The 17,735-nt window shown below is 41.0% G+C and overlaps 1 protein-coding gene across 5 annotated transcripts in view; it reads left to right on the top strand.

Annotated features, from left to right (window-relative positions):
* Nucleotides 1–17,735, top strand: part of THSD7A (thrombospondin type 1 domain containing 7A) — a 265,935-nt gene that overhangs the window by 199,933 nt on the left and 48,267 nt on the right. For all 5 annotated transcript variants that reach the window (XM_083705189.1, XM_083705190.1, XM_083705193.1 and 2 more), the window contains 2 exons: nucleotides 6,462–6,656; nucleotides 8,689–8,952. In XM_083705189.1, the coding sequence (XP_083561315.1) occupies nucleotides 6,462–6,656; nucleotides 8,689–8,952 (459 nt within the window). The remainder of the gene's footprint in view (nucleotides 1–6,461; nucleotides 6,657–8,688; nucleotides 8,953–17,735) is intronic.

Raw genomic sequence — 17,735 nt, 5'->3', positions numbered from 1 at the left:
TCCCTAGCTAACAGGACCAGTGGTCCAGGATGATGGGAGTTGTAGTCCCAAAACATCTGGAGGGCCGAGTTTGCCTATGCCTTGCTTGGAGACAATACAGTTGATGGAGCAGTGTTGGGGAATGGTTGTTGAGGAAAGGATGAAGTCCCCATCTCTCTCTTGTACCCAAAGTTGAAAGTTTAGGAGTGCATGAGTTGTGAAGGCCCATTCTTGATATCTCCCCTGTGGTATTTCTAGTTTGCTGGTGATAAAGATGAACAAATTGTGTTGGTACAGTTCTGATAATGTCTCTTGGCTTCTTGGAAGGAGGATAGAGAAGGATGTGTCAAGCGTGTGTAGAACATACTTATTGTACAAAGGTAAACTTTGCATAATACTTTGTCCACTTTTGCCTCTGACTCCTCCCATCACTGGCATGTTTTTGCAAGAGCAGATGTGTGCAGTGAAAGGAACAATGGACTCATAAAGTATTGCCTTTGAACATAAGAGAGATTGATAGAGGTAATGAATGAAATTATCTATATATGGTTGAAATCAGACAGCATAGCCCATCACAAAGAGTTAAAGTCATATAATATTTTATGGTAAGCTAGAAAGATCCTTATTTGAGACACAGTATGATTTGGCAGTGTTTGACCTGTGCACTTAAAGTTTTTCGTTTTTTCTAAGTACCAAAATGGCCCTCATTTGCATACACAAAGCATACTTTGTATTTAATTATCCCCACAATAATAATTTATCAGCTTATGGCCCCTTGTGGTGTAATTCAAGCTATGCTATCAGCCCTAATTATATCAAGGTCTTTTGTCTACAAAATTTGAAGCACAGTTTATTTCATACCACTCTTCTGGGAGACCCTAAATGTTCAATAGGGAAACGTATGTTAAGTGAACCCATGTTAAATTAAATTTTGCTGGCAACTGCATCCTTGTTCTTTATGGAAACATTTTACAATTATTTGTGTTTAATTCAGAATAATCACATTTGGTGTTCTCGCCGCTAATGTCTGTAATCAATTTGATGGGAGTGGGTGTGATTAATTATTAGTCTGCCACAGCATGATAAGAGACTGATTTCTGGTCCCAGGTGCCATTTTCACCGTGTAAATAAAGCATGTGGACTTGGCTGAAGGAGCATGCAACTTAAATTGTATTAGGATGTGCAGTGAATATAGAATTTCAGGGGAGAATGTGGTCTGCTGCGTAACCAGACCACCTCTTCGCTTCTAATAATTTGTGCTCTGTAGCCCATTAAAATGTATGTATCTTATCCAAACCCTTTTATTTTCACTAAGGTGATTTCTTAAGGGGCATACATGTTTCTGTGATCGTTTTATGCCAGATTCCCACAGGACGATATGCTTGGCACATTTTCTGACACAAGGTATAGCAGGCTGGCTGGTGATATGGTGGCCTTGTTCAGAAGGTGCATTTCATGCACTTCTCTGCCTGCCAAACAATCAGATGGCAGTGAAACTTGTTGTGCGAGAACGTGGGTCAGTAGCAGAGCAGATGGTCCGCATGCAGATGGTTCCAGGTTCAATCTCTGGCATCTCCAGTTAAAAAAATCAGGTAACAACAGGATGATGAGAAACAGAGGTGGATTCAGGGGAGCACAACTGGGTTCCAAGAGGGGGCACTGCAGCTATGACGAACCACAGAAAGCGAGGGCAAAGGGTGCTGAGTTTTGGCATTGCACAGGGCGCCGCTGAGATTTGAAAGCACAAAGTCTGCCACTGTAGGAAAGATCTTTACTCGAGACTCTGGGTAGCTGCTGGCTGTCAGAGTAGAAAATGGGCCAGATACCAATTGCCTGGTGCCATGTAAGTCATGATGCTATAGATGACATATGAAAAAGATCTGAGATTTTCAAAGCTGGTCCCCTGTGCTCTGTGTGTCACATACACATTTGACTGTTCTGAAATCACAAAGATAGATAGTTTCCTCCTCCCGCCTTCCTATTTTTCTACATGCATCTTAAAGACATGAACAAGGAAAGAGAACCTAAGAACCAGCTCTCAGTTAATCCAAGATGAGCTGGTGATATTATTACTACTACTACTACTACTACTACTACTACTACTACTACTACTACCACTATTATTCCCTGAAATGAAATGTGGTACTAGGCAGGCAGGAACAAGAGAAAAGCCTTTTCATGAGTGGCACCACAGTTTTGCAGCTTCCTCCTCGTTAAACATCATCAGACTCTCTTACCCTCTATTTTTCACCAACATATAAAGACTTTTCTTTTAGCCTGACTTTTAAGATGCAGTCTGCAGTTTTACTGAGATTAGTTCTGCTGTTTATTCTGCTATCTTACTGCTCTCATTTGTTGTGTTTTTTATGCTTTAAAAAGTGTTTTAATTGCACACAATGCACACAGTGACTTGCGATCTCGATCACACACAGTCTGTAGTCCGCTGGCAGCAGGAGTTCAATATGGGTATGTCTTTGAGTTAACATCTTACATCAAAAACCTGACAGTACCTAACTATCGAAGGCTTTTCACCAAAGCCAGACTAAATGTCTTCCCCTCTGCAGTGCTGGAAGGTGGAGAGGAGTTCCCTACCAGGACAGACTTTGCTCGTGTGCTCATGACATCAATTCCATAAATCATATCTTGTTGCATTGTGCGAAGTATGGGCAGGCCAGGGCTGAACTGATACTATCCTTGCTGGTGCTTTTCCCGGGAAAATCAGAGGCTCACTATGTCAGGTTCCTACTGGAAGACCGGACAAAAGCTAGAACGTTGGCAGTGGCAAAGTTTTTATCAGTGGTTGCAAGAACAAATGAGCCCTATATTCTAAACAAAATGCTTGATTAACCTGGAGGTAGGCTGTATGAACTGTTTATTGATTTGTAATGTTTTGTTGGGTCTCTGGACCGTAATAAAGATTGTTGTTGTTGTTGTTTTAATTGACTATGGAATTGTATATGTCTGATTTTATTGCAGTGTTTCCCAAACTCTGGTCTCCAGCTGTTTTTGGACTATAATTCCCACCATCCCTGATCTCTGGTTTTGCCAGTTAGGGATGATGGGAGTTGTAGTCCAAAAACTGTTGGAGACCCAAGTTTGGGAAACACTGTTTTGTAGTAGTAGTAGTAGTAGTAAGCAATTTGATTCATTTTTAATTTAAAAATCAGAGTATTTATTGATGTGTGCAATGGAATTGAATGAATCCTAAAAAGCAAGACAAGACAAGGTGCCTTGGAGGGATTTGGGACTTCAACAAGGTGAAGGATTTATACAAGGCAGTTAGGGGCCAAAGCAGAATTCCTGTAGTCCTTTGGTAGACTTCAGAAATACAGACATTTAAAAAAAAAAGAGCTGTAGACACATGTCCATGAAAAGCAAAACTATGTCTTTAAACTTTGCCAGAGTGGTGGGGGTATGAGGAAGAAGGAGCAGCTTTGCAGAAACTAAAAGCCAATCTCTAATTTAAGAAAGATGCCAGAATCAGGAGAGGGAGCTGCTTTGTGACTGTAGCTTGTAATGGAAGGGAATAGTTTTTCCAGCAGTCTCCAATCCCAGCGTGTTGGGGGAAAGAACAGCTTTGTAGGACTGAGATGTCTGTCTAAACTTAAGAAAAATGTCAGGTTAGGGAGAGGAGAGAGAAGGCTCTGTTGTGACTGACAATTCAAGCTTGCAAATGGTCACACAGGGAAAGTGAATCCCTATATATATATAAAAACTTTAAACATGTTCAAGTTCAGTTTCCCCTGGATGTATTTAACTGCAATTTGGCATGTATCTTACCCAGGGGTACTTGTCTCATATCTGCAACTTTCAGACCAATTACCCACAGAACGCTAAGGGAAATAAAGTGGTTCCTTGTTGTTGTTGTTGTTGTTGTTGTTGTTACACAACTCAAAACAGCTGAGTTTGCAGGGGAAGAGCACTGCAGCTACCTTATGATATTTGGCTGAACTCATGTCCTCAGAAGGGATGACCTTGCCTGTAAAGTTCATTCAGTTATTCAATAAATAAATAAGAAATACATGTTTCCTTAAAAAAAATAAACTAGTAAATCAAATTATAAAGATGCCCACATGATAAACAACAACCCTCCTCGACCAAGAGCTTTTTTTCTGCCAGAACTTCCTGGAACTCTGTTCTGGTACCTCTCAGGTAGACACCATCGCCATTCTAAGAGAACAAGGGTGAATTTTGGCACCTCTTTTTCTAGAAAAATAGCACTGCCATGACCCATTGGTCAGTAAGACCATGTTTGTAGATCTGATCCACTTCTGTCAAAAGGAGAAAAACCATAGTCATTTCTGGATTAGTGCATGCGGGGAGGAGAAACGAAGTTGATTTGAGCTGGACCTGAGTTGAGTTGGGCAGACCACAAAGTCTTTTACCATGAGGCAGGCTGTTTTATGAATCGCTGAATCTTGTGGTTGACCCCTAATATAAATCCTAAATAAATGAATTTAATCAAACTGCTTATTTTATCTCTACAACAATTGCTTCAAGACTTTCTTGACTAGGGGTTGTAACTGCTTTTTGGGTGGCTGAACCTATTTGTAGCTAAGCATCACATGGTGGTAGCGACACAGATTTTGTTGTCGCCCTTCAAATTCCTCATGGTCCCTTTCCATACTATACCGTTATAGATTGTGCCTTGGAGGCAAAACTGTATATTTCAGTTATAAATGTAGAAAGAGCAAAGACTATACATGACCCTCCATTTATATTTGTTCATAAAGAGTCCTCTGTGCACCACTAAAAAGCCTTGCACATTTGTGGGTTCACATTTATTATATTGTTTCCTTGGTTATGCTAGTATGTCAGAAAGTTTATAGCTGCCATTTTACCATTTAGAATTCACATTTCATCTCTTCAGATATGGGGAGTCTATTAAACCACACAGGAAAAATTAATCTCAGGCCAATTAACTGAGTTTGGAGACAGTGAAATAGTATTTACAGTTCTTGGAACTGTGAGGGTCATGGATAGGTCCTGCCTTTGGAATCCTGGGCTACAAATAAAGGATAGATTTTCAAAGAGTTGGAATCATAATATTTGCTAGGGAGGCAGCAGTTGTCTGATATAGGAACATTTCATCATGCAACTTGCAGTTGAGAACTCAGGAACATACAGCTCGTAAAAAGTTATTTTTTTCTTTTTCCTTTGATTTAATCCTATGCATGCTTGGGATTAACTCCTATTCAATTCTGTGAGGCATACTTCTGAATAAAAATACATAACATCAGGCTGCATAGCTGTTGAGCAAAGTCAAGGTGTAGAAGTTCACTGTGTAGTTTAGGGCTGCGTTCAAGTATTCTTTTTGAGGTATTTCATTATGACTGCATTACACTTAACTGGGAATAAGTCCCATTGAAGTCAGTAGGTACATCGGTATAGTATTACACACACACACAGACACAACCACGCACTTCTTATAAGCAAAATAGAATTTGCTGGTCAGAAACAGTAATGCAGTGTAATCTGCATAAATGGTACAGCCTAGGCATCTTTACTCAGAAGTAAGTCTCAGTTAGTTCAATGGGACTTCCAGGTAAGTGTGTATAGGACTGCAAATCTCAGAGAAAATGGAGCCTAATTTGCAGCACTGTGGCAGGGGTGATGAACCCATGGTTCTCCAGACATTGTTCGACTTCAACTCCCATCCTACCCAACTGTTGCCCATGTTAGGTAGGTCTGATGGGATTGTAGTACAGCAACATCTGGAGGGTCATGTGTTACCACTCCCTAATCTACTGGTATGTCTATTGTTGTTGTCATTTTTATTATTATTATTATTATTACAAGTTGCTTGTTACTCAAATGTCCCCAGCAACTTACACCGCGTTTAAAAACCTAAACCTAGATACATTATACTGTTAAATTGTGTTTAAAATATATTCATTGGTTTTCTCCTTATGCCATTATTGCTAGAGAGAAGATCTTTTGTGTTTTTATATGGAGGTTTTATATGGAGGTTTAATATAATGTTCAAGCTACAAAGCATTTTCAGGTAGACATACCTTCCTGCTTACCTATGGAGCAAATACATTTCTCTTCAAAGTATGTATCAACTGTGAATATAATTATAGTATATTTAAAATTATAAAAAGCTCAATTCATATCTCAGTATACCCATTATTTGGGAAAGTTGGTAATATAGGGCAGTTAAATTATACAGCAAAATGGGGCAGAATAATAGATGGCATTTATTCCTTCCTTCATAGAATGGCTTGTATTGTATTTCTGTGCTGCATTTTTAATGTCACTTGCTGATCTGAATTATATGAGACGTGCAGCATTTTGCATTTTCTGAAATTTGAAAACAATTCCATGGTACCAGAGATCCCAAGCAGAATGTTACTATTCTTGAACCTATTGCCAGTTGAGCTAAATCAAATGTGGGTGACTCTGGTGGTTAGGTGCTCCATTGTCTTACTTACAAAAGGCCTAGCAACTCATTATAATTCTTTCTGCTTCTCTCCTTGCAGCTATTACTTGTCGCAAGCAAGATGGCGGACAGGCTGACATCAGCGAATGCCTTAAGCATGCAGGCTCTTTGCCACCCTTAACGCAACCCTGCCAAATCCCTTGCCAAGATGACTGTCAGTTCACAAGCTGGTCAAAGTTCTCTTCTTGCAATGGGGATTGTGGAGCATTTAGGACAAGAAAGCGCTCTCTTATTGGTAAGGGTTGGAAAATACCAAGAGAAACATTGTTGGTAGTGGTAGGACTAGTGCTGTAGTGAGAAATTTACTTAGGGAGCAGGTAGAATCCCTAAAATGACTGAAATGCAGAAACTGTTGACACTAGTTGGGTAAGGTGTCACTGGAAACAACTTGACCAGAAAAGCCTTCCTTGTATGAATATTGAATTGATTTGTATTGCCCAAGGTAGTGTATTTTATTAACTGATCCATATGGAATCATCTGTAAAGTTAGACATACATATTCTAGTAGAAGTGGATATATATTCCAAATCTATACTGTGATTTCAGATAATCAAGGAAAACACCCACACCTACCCACCCACACGTATATACGTGCATATCCCTCCCAAGAAATCATGAAAAGAATATGTACATTTGACAATAGACATCCATGGACTACTGCTTCTTTTTGTACATAACATCATTATGCAAGTCATTTTTATGTAAAAGTAATCAGCCATGGATGCTTTAGTTGATATTCCTGCATTGTAGGACCTTATACTAGATGACCTTTGGAGTCCCTTCCAAGACTATTATCCCTGGGAGGAAAAAATCCAAAATTTTCTAGGAGGAATTGAGGTCTTCCATTATCATTTATTATTGATAATGCTTTATTTTCCACCTACTCCAAAAAGAATTTATGTGCCATCTGCCATGAAGTTGTAGAATACAGTTTGAAATAATGCTAGCAGGCTTCCGAGCACTAGTGACAGGAGTTTAGAGATATGTGTCAGTGGATTGCAGGCTATTTTTCATAATAATGGTTTTGGTTCAACTTCAGAATGCTGCAACTACTCCACATTTACTAGGTAAGAAATTGTACATACTCTTGACAGGGGAAGGACTTTCAGAAACAAGGTTAAATAGCTGGACTGCAGTCCTGTAGACACTTTGACTGCTTCAATTCAATTGAAGTCAATGAAATTTTAGCATCCTGGGTGCAGAATTGCTGAATAAAGAAAAAACTGAAAGTCTCGGCTTTGAGTCAGTAAGTAGACTCATTTTTTGCTAGACAGACACTCCCAAGTGGGTGTCATGACACTCCATGTGAGTGTCATGAAGATGGTGGCAACATCATTAGACACAGGATTGATATGCATGATCTAGATCCTATAATCCAATTTGCAGGGCTAAAGAAATGTAGGAAATGAAAGACGTCTGCCTGACAAGGAATTCTGTGTAACTCAAAAACTTGCTTATTTCTACCCAAATTAACATTGGTCCAATGAAAGCCGCACATTATCTGATTTGGATCTCTTCCACTTTAGGGCCTGGTTATTATTTAATGAGCAATAGGAAGAGCGCCTAGTTTAATCAGAACAGAGAATTACTGGTGCTATATCGACTGTCTCTGTTCTGTCTATGCTGGTAAACATTTTAATGACCCCACTGTCTTTCCGAGATGCATCTTATCACATCTCATAAAAATTGTATTATTTCTGAGCAAAGGAAAACATGGCAGCATCCACTGAGGCCCATTGAAATGGCAAGAAGGTAGATACGGATTTCAGATTTGGATTTAAGTAATAAAGCTTTCACATAATGATGTATTTTAAATAGAGTTTCCACTACAGGCTCATCCCCACTTCTGCTTGTCCCATGTCTGGAATGCATGGGTCTGAGTGGTTTTCCTCCTGTCTTGTACTTTCTAGGCATGGGTCTGAGAGGCTTTGCCTTCGCTCCACAATTTAGCACTGAATTGGAGCAACCGACAATCCAGAGAAAACTCAGTTGACATTTGCTATGATTCAGTGGTAAACAGCAGGTTTTCCCAGGGCAAGGTGGTGGGTCAAGTGTGGATGAGCGCTAAGATTATTTTCAATGGTGGAAATCACTACTAACAGAACAGGGAACACAAATTGTGAAGACAATTCACAGTTACTAGTATGGGAGCCCCGTTGACTTATAAGAGACTTCACAATGTTGTAGATAACAAGCGCCATAATAAACATTCAGATAAAGGATATCCCAAGAAAGCAATTTCTGAAGTTCTTTCTACTCCCTTCCAGGAAAAAGCAAGAAGAAGGAGAAATGCAAAAATCCCCAGCTGCATCCACTGATTGAGACCCAGATCTGTCCATGTGACAAGTATAATGCCCAGCCTGTGGGGAACTGGTCAGACTGCATCTTACCCGAGGGCAAAGTAGAAGTACTGCTGGGAATGAAAGTACAAGGAGACATCAAAGAGTGTGGGCAAGGCTACCGTTACCAAGCCATGGCTTGCTATGATCAAAACAGCAGACTCGTCGAAACATCACGATGCAACAGTCACGGTATTTAAAAATCTCTCCTTTTTCTGGTTGGTTAAAGCTGCTGGTTAGTCTTTGAATATCACAGAGATACAGCATATAGACAGAATATGGAGGGGGGGAATCACTGAGATAGAAAAATGTGTTGTTGCCTTAGGAAGGTATTCAAAGCCAATGTAAGTTAAGGAACCTTTCTCTGCAAGCCAGGAAAATTCCTTACCTTTATATGTTGTTTTTCCAGGTGTGTGTGTTCCCTTCTGTAAAAAAAGAGATCCAGAGATGGCATAGAAAACTGGGCATTCACATTCTGACAAAGAGCTAGAAGTTTTATTGCCATTATCATTTATGTCTACACGGGCTAGCTGCCACCTGTCCTCAAATTCAGCAGGTAGCAACAGGTGCCCTTTTTAAGATGTTGAGGCCTGGCTTAATCTTGCCTTTAAAAAAAAAGATAGTGCATTTATCTTACTATTTTAAACTTCTTTTAGTTGACCAATAAATGCAATGCTGGATAAATAAGCAATGGTTTTATGAAAAGTGAAATCTTTCCTTTTTTATATACCTTTACATTTACTTAGTCATATTATAGATCCACTGCAATCTATGGGGCTTAAAGATAGGAAGTTGAACTGCAGTGGTTCTCTAAGCATGACTATCCAACCCCCTTTCGTGTTGGTCAGGGGGAGGTGGGTTGAATTGCATGGAGGTGTCCCTCAAGCCAGTTCTGCTGGTCTGTGTTGGCCTTCTCCCAGCATCCACCTGCAGAATGACATCAGCACCCCACTAGCTTCCCCTTTAAGAGGCTGAGAGATAGCTCAGTTGGTAGAGCAAAGGTGTGGGCAGGCTTTATGGGGATGGAGTGGGGCTGAGCCAACCCGGGGTCCATTGGCTCCTGAGCTGGCCCATCTGTGGTTGCATGCAGTCCTCACCTTCCCACCTAGCTGCTATATGTGGTGCAGATGTGGCAGCGTCCCCACAACTCTGTTAAAGCCTAGGACCACCTTCCGTTTTCTAGAGTCCCAGATCATGGCTATACAAGTTTTGCATAGCAGGTGCCTTTTCATAGGCTCCATGGAAGTGATATATTTAAGCACAAGCAGATTGCGGGACAGAGTCAAGGCGCATGACCTCAATCAACCCCTCTTCATGTTAATTTGTACCCAAATGAAGAAGCTTGCATTTAGCTCATCTACACTGCTGAGGTGTGTTGAGTCACATTTTAAGAGAGCTGTGGCTTCTCTGCATAACAAATTAACTGTGCTTGCTATTCTTTCCTGTTATACATAGCAAGTCATTGTCTGTGAGCCTCCAAACAATTTTCACAGATTGGTGTGAGGTGTTTTGTTTAAAAACCAGTCTGCTTATGAGAGCTATAAGACCTTGGAAAATTGGGAGCTGGATATAAAGGCTTCCAATCGCACAAAATAAAAAAGCTGTGAGTCTAGAAACCTTAGACTATAGGTAACGCAAAATAATGAAAGACCTTCAGTCCGACAGAAGCAAGAGGGGCCTAGTGCCAATCACTGTAGCTCTGAAGGATTATTATTTGTAAGAGCAACTATAAAAACACTGGGAAATCAGGAACCATCTATTCAACAGTACAGAGTAGCTGGAGCGCGGGCAATGGAGCTGATGGAATTGCTATCTTGCAGTGTCAGAAGGGAAATCATACTATGTTGGATGGAATCCAAACTGTTTGCCACAAGAACACAACACTATCCAGTAAAGAAATTAATCTCTTTTCTTTTCTTTTGGTGCCGCTTCTGAAGTTTAGAAACTCCTGAGTCAAAGATGACTGGGTGAGACATGGTCTTACAGAGACACCACTGACCTTGGGTCTGATGTGACCTATAAAAATAATAAATATAAATCAAGAGTACAGCAGAGTTAATCCTGTATACCGTCAGGATACGTAGCTGCAGGATTAGGGATAGCAGCATTAATAGACAAAGATAGTTGACTTTTCATTGGGTTGACATTTGTTCCAACATCACTTTTCCAGTAAGACTTAGCGAGCTGCTTCATGTGAAGTTTTAGTGTACGCCTGTATTGAACATATACATTGTACTTCTGTGTTTCAAAGCACGTGCTGGTCCTGGGTATTTCGTGAAATAGGAGTGGGGAACCTAAGGCCCAGGGGACCCTCCTAAGGCCACACCCCTCACTTGTTTTGCTTCATAACCCAAGTGTGCTTCTGCCTGACTAGAATGTGTCCTTGAACTCTGATAGTGCCTTTTCTTTGGATGGAGGTTAGAGGTGTGTGTGTGTGTGTGTGTGTGCGCGCGCGCGCCTCAACAGCACTGAAGATGCTCCCATTCTTGCAACTGAAAGGAATCAATAACTTGTCTTTGCATTTTCGGTTGCATATCTATGCTGGATTGGTAGTTTACGTGGCAATATTTTGGCCTGTCATTCCCTGGACAAATTAGACAGCGTCCTTTTTATGACTAATTATTTTGTTAGGTCATGCACGGCTTTCCATCATGTTGGCTCACTTACTTGCGTAACAGTATTTCTAAGCTGCCCTGTAACAAAATTCTAAGAGCAGCTTTAATCGAAGAAATAGAACAGTTTAAAATCCAGCGTCAATAACAAACAATAGTAGAATTAGGAATATAGGATACAAACAGTAACAGAGAGCAAAAACGGTTTAGAAAGACTGGAGCGATAAAATATTTTCTCCTGGTGTCAAAATGACGACAAGATGGTTATCAGTCAGGCTTCTCTGGGGAGGACATTCCACAGCAATGGCCCCACCACTGAAAAAGCCCTGTGTTCTGTACCTAGTCACCATACCACCACACTTGGTGGGAGCACTTTAAGAAGGGCCTCCAAAGAAGATCTCAAGATCCAGGTATAAGTACACGTGGAGAGAGGTGATTCTTCAAGTACCTTGGTTCCAAGCAGTGAAGGAAAGTAAAGGAAAGCAGCACAGTAGTACCTCGGGTTACCTACGCTTCAGGTTACCTACGCTTCAGGTTACAGACTCCGCTAACCCAGAAATAGTGCTTCAGGTTAAGAACTTTGCTTCAGGATGAGAACAGAAATCGTGCTCCGGCGGCAGCAGGTGGCCCCCATTAGCTAAAGTGGTGCTTCAGGTTAAGAACAGTTTCAGGTTAAGTACAGACCTCTGGAATGAATTAAGTACTTAACCCGAGGTACCACTGTACCTTGAATTGGACTGGAAGCCAGTGGAGATTGTAAAGTACTGGCATGATGTATATAACTCAGTTAGAACCCTAGAGCTTTATTCTTAACCAATTTAAGTTTCCAGACCATTTTCAAAAGCAGCTCCCCACACGGTGAGCTGCAGTAGTCTAAGCAGGAGGTAACTAGGGCATGGATTACTGAAGCAAGGCTGTCTCATTCCAGGTAGGCAAGTAGGTAGTGTACTATTCTTAGCTGGTGAAAAGCTGTTCAGCTACAGGGGCAACTTGTGCCTTAGTAACACAAATGAATCACTGAACACCTCCAGACTACAAACCTGAACCTTTGGGGGAATGCGAGCTGTTTAGAACAGGTTGAATACCACTTTCCCCATGGAGTAAGTAATCTCCAATATGCTTAAAAAATGATACTTTTTAAAAATCGCTCTCTTTTTCAATGCATAAAGAAAGAGACCAAATAAAAGAAATCTGTCAGTCATCTTGGGCATCTCAAGAGAGACAACACACAAACCTCTCACAAATCTCTGTTTATAAGGTCCTCAGCAAAAATTAGATATTTGTCCATCTGTGATTGCTTATCAAAGCCTGGTGTGTTGGGTTTTTGAGGAGGTGGTGGTGGTTAGTTTTCTAAAAAGAAAAAAAGGAAAAAGTGAGATCTGGAGACAATATGTCTCCTGTATATCATTTTTCTCTTGATCCATTTCTTTTGTAGCAATGTCAAAACTAAGTCATTTCATTGCCCAATTTGGCATTTCAGTTTTAATCTAAATCAAATGTGGGCATGGATTTTTAAAAGAACATTAATAATTTGACTTTTTTGGGAGGCACTATTGGAATTCAGAAAATATTGTAATTGTATTGAACTGATGTTTTTCCCAGATGATACTGTGTAACTCACTTCACCTCCATTTCTCAAAGGTATCCAACCAGTATAACCGAGATAATGCCAGCACATCTCAATAAAATCTTAGAAATTTGTGAATGGAAAACACCACAGAAAATGTTAAATGTCTTCAGTATATAGTACATGGTAATTCGGATATCCTAGCGTGTTCATAACTTGTTTATTTGTTATTTCAAGCATTTCTTTCTTTTCTGTATTGATTTTATATTGAAAAACATAACTTAAAACATAACTAAGCTTCAGTTTCAGAGAATAATACCCACAGCAAAAATCACACACAAATTACTTCCTACAAATTACAGTATAAAGAATAATGATTATTCTTATGTTTCCTTCAGCGTAAACAACTATGAGTTCCACAAAGTAGCTTATGAGATGGCAGCATTACATCATTAGTTTTCTTATTCCCATGCGCTACAAAATCAAACCACTCTGATCCAAAACTATCATTCTTTTTAGTCCCTCCAGCCAATTTTAATCCATTTAATATTTTAAAAACCTCTTAAGCAGTGTACCATATGTATGATATAGAAACAGTATCCATTAATACAAAACCGCAACTTGAAACCAATAAAACAACATACAGAAAATACATACACACAGTATAAAAACACAGAATATGTTCTGGGGGTTCAGAACTGTCCAGAACTGGGTAAAGGAAAGCCTGAACAAAAGTTTTTATAAGATGTCTGAATATATATATATATATATATATGAATGACATGGATCAGTTATGCCCAAACAGTGCTACACAGAGGTGTCAGAATTGTACCTTGCAAAATGTATAAGATCACAGAAACAAAAATGGTGGTAAAACTCAGAGTGGTGCTGGAAAATGTAGGGAACTTTAAAGCACTATTCAATCGCTGGTGCGTTTTCATGGAAACTTTCTGGGGCACAGAAAGGACAACAAACCATAATTCAAATAACTGTATAAAAAGCCATTTATAATACAAATAATATATAATATATATTTTGACCATCCCAACCATATTTTTTAAAAACCTTTTAAAATGTGGGGACATGCATGCCTTAACAGATATAGTCTTTCCTTAAGCTTTGCTTGATCATAGAACGAACCAACATCAACTTAGTGCCCATATTTAGTCCTATAAGACTAAGATTTTAATGCTAAACACACACACACACACACACACACACACACACACACACACACCGCATGTCAGTGGCAGCTGCAGGATTTTGATTGGAGCATAAACTCACCTTTGTTGGCCGAGTCTAGTGCAGAGGAAGCACCACTGGTGAAGACTCCTTGGTGTGATTCCTGCATTGTAGGGGGCCGGACTAGATGATCTTTGGGGTCGTTTTCATCTCTACAGTTATATGGTTCTATGAAATGTTTGAGCAACACTGATGTATGGATAATGGACAATCAGGTTATCAGTGCTGGCTGTAGCAATTTGGACAGCAAAATCTCTATTCTTGCTGTATTCCCAGTACCAGTGCTACTCAAATAAATCTGAGTGCGTATTTCTAACTTCCGCAGCCCATTGCACCGGCATGACACATGAACCCTGTTCAGAGAAAATTACCACAGCCATTGCTGTTTGCTGGATGCTACTGACGGCAGACAACTTTTGCCATTGTAATTTCAGAATGCTACTATATAATCGGACCATTGAGGATTATGACCATCTTCTCTTGTAACTCTTCTCTTGGTCAGCACTCTGATGCAGCAGAGAGATTTAACGTTTTTATATAGGTCATAATGCACTTCTTAATTCATGTCGGTTTATTTTTTAAGACCTCAGGCACAGTCAACCAGTCCAGGATGGCTTGTCTGCTGCCTTATTAGTGGGAGATTATTTCCCCCTTTAGCATTAATTAAATGAGATACATTGATTTGTGCTGACTCTACAAAGCTCTGTGTGGTTGCAAGGCTTAGGCAGGGGATTAGAGGGGAATATCTGTGCATCGGTGAATGTTTCTAGAACAGCTGTTGGGAGTATCCATGTGAAGTGCTGAATTTCTTATTTAATTGCTTATGCGTCTGATAGTAAACTCTCAGATGCTATAAAAGAGTCCATGTGGTTGCAAACATTGCTTTATTGTTTATGTGTACTCTTTCATCATTTTAAAAAGTCTTTTTTTACAAATTCTACCCTGCAGCTATGTGAAAGGAAAGTAAAATGAAATAGAAATGCAGAAGAAAGACTTTTAAAGTTCCACTTTGTCTTGCAATGTACCTTATGAAATACGATATTATTTCCACTGATGTGTCAGAGGTTATAAATTTATTTTAGCCATTTCGTGTATTCAGAAAAGTGGACTATGAACAAACAAATCAAGGTCAGAGTGAATGAAAATATATTCTGATTCCCTCCAGTACTATTGAATTCCACATCTCCATGTTGTACAGTGCTGTTGAGAAATTGCCTCTAATGAACTTGATGGAACAATCTCTCTAATATATCATTGTCTGTGATTGTTGTCGGTCATGCAAACGGCAGCATAACCACAGAACTGCAGGCGGGCGAGGAGGTGAGCGAGGAAGCAGTGTGAGTGGTGGTGGGTGGCAGCCTGTGGCCCAGACAAGCCAGAGAGGAACAGCCAGGGCAGGGCTTCTTCTTCTTCTTCTTTCTTCTGCAATTACTCGTAACCGAGTAACACAGTTTTAAAAGTGAGTCTGTAAGTGACTGTGTGGAGGCCATTTCTGAATCCACACGTCCTTCCACAGTGGGGACATAGGTTTCTGGGTGGGAGTTGATCACGATGAGGGTTTGCCAAGCGTGCCTTCCTCTTAGGACATTTCTCCCTTTCGTCCTGAGTTCAAGTGTCTTCAAAACCCATGACAGCTTTGGTAAAAGCTGTTCTCCAATTGGAGCGCTCACAGGCCAGTGTTTCCCAGTTGTTGGTGTTTATACTACATTTTTAAGATTTGCTTTGAGAGAGTCTTTGAACCTCTTTTGCTGACCACCAGCATCGACTCCCCGTCAGCTGTCCTACTCGGTGGCTGCTGTGCACCTGACACGCTGCCTCTTTGGCCTTGGCAACGTTGGAGGCCAAGGAGGAAGAAATCAGCAACAAAGCAGAACGGTTGCTGGGGAGCTGCCCCAGCAGGCGAGTGTCCTTGGGGGTCATCAGGATGTAACTGGAGGCGAGTGGGTGGATCAGTACAGGGCACACTTTCAAAGCCTTCCCACTCTCCCGCCGGTTACTGCTGATGGTTGCTGTGGGAGAAGGGAGAATGAAATAATGCCTTTCTTCTCTTGCTCTCTGCAGCAGCGGTGACAGGGGGAGAGCAAGGAGTCTTGGAAAGCTCACCCTGTGCAAATCTGACCTCCTTTCCAGCCTGCCTGCCAGGGAAAAGGAGATGATGATGATTTGGGGCAAGCTGTGAGGGGAGGGGACTTGGTGAATGTTGTGGTGGTGGGGATGATGATGAACAAAATCAATCCTCCTGGAAAACTGGGAATATCCCCCCCCCCCAAGTTTACGATATTCCACCATTCTTCAGCAGAGTTTCTTGTTCTTCGAGAAAAATTAAGTGGCTCGCGTAAATGTAAACAAGGTTTAATAATAAAACTGTAGCAACATAACATAATGTCTGAGAAAAACTAAAACAACATCATGAGAAGCAAGAAAACGAGAAGAGGCAGTTGGTCCCTCTTACCTGACAGGACACACACAAACCCCGCCCACCAGATACCCAACATTCCACTGATCAAAGTAGGCCCTATTGTTTTTCTTACAGTGAAGGGTTGTGGGGTGGGTGGATGGGATTGGCAAGCAGAGCTAGCAGGATCGGCAACCCCTAGTATTTCTAAAAGAAATGTGTGATGTGCATGAGATGTTTCAAATAGCACCCAAGATTATACTACCTATGCATTTGTCCCATTCAGATATGCATAATTATTGCTTTTTTACTTTCTTGATGTGATTTTTATAATACAATGAAATCCAGTGAGACTCAGGTAGAAATTGAGTCTTTCAAAGGCTGTGGCACACCTTCCGTTTCCTGACCTCCATGCACCTGGCAGACACTGGGTGTCAAGTTTGCCAAGCATGTATTGGCAGGGGAGCCCAATCCATAATACTCAGAAATATGAAATGATAAGAGCATGAGTTGAACAGGAAAACAACAACAGCATAATATTGTGGCATGGGTAGAGGACGGCCATGGCAAGGTTTAGTAATGGCCACCAACTTAGGTGGCTTCAAAAGATTTGACATAGGAGATATCAATGGTTATTAGCCAATAACTTCCAGTATTCATTCCAGAATACGATCAATTCCTGAGGAGCCAAAATAGGGAGAGTGCTATTGTGCTCATGTTCCATTTGTAGGCTTCTCAAAGGACACTGAGAGCAGGATGCTGACTAGATGGGCCTTTGGTCTGATCCTGCAGAGCTCTCCTTATGTTCTTAAGAGCTGGTCCCAGAATTCGCTCTTAAGCGTACCTGCTATGAGTGTGCCTATGTTCATGTATGGGGACGCGGGTGGCGCTGTGGGTAAAACCTCAGTGCCTAGGACTTGCGGATCGCATGGTCGGTGGTTCGAATCCCCGCGGCAGGATGCGCTCCCGTCGTTCGGTCCCAGCGCCTGCCAACCTAGCAGTTCAAAAGCACCCCCAGGTGCAAGTAGATAAATAGGGACCGCTTAACAGCGGGAAGGTAAGCGGCGTTCCATGTGCTGCTCTGGCTCACCAGATGCAGCTTGTCACACTAGCCACGTGACCCAGAAGTGTCTGCGGACAGCGCTGGCTCCCGGCCTAT

This window comes from Podarcis gaigeae (assembly GCF_964106915.1).
Source record: "Podarcis gaigeae genome assembly, chromosome: 12".
Classification (NCBI taxonomy): domain Eukaryota; kingdom Metazoa; phylum Chordata; class Lepidosauria; order Squamata; family Lacertidae; genus Podarcis; species Podarcis gaigeae.
This window is presented reverse-complemented; position numbering and strand designations above follow the sequence as displayed.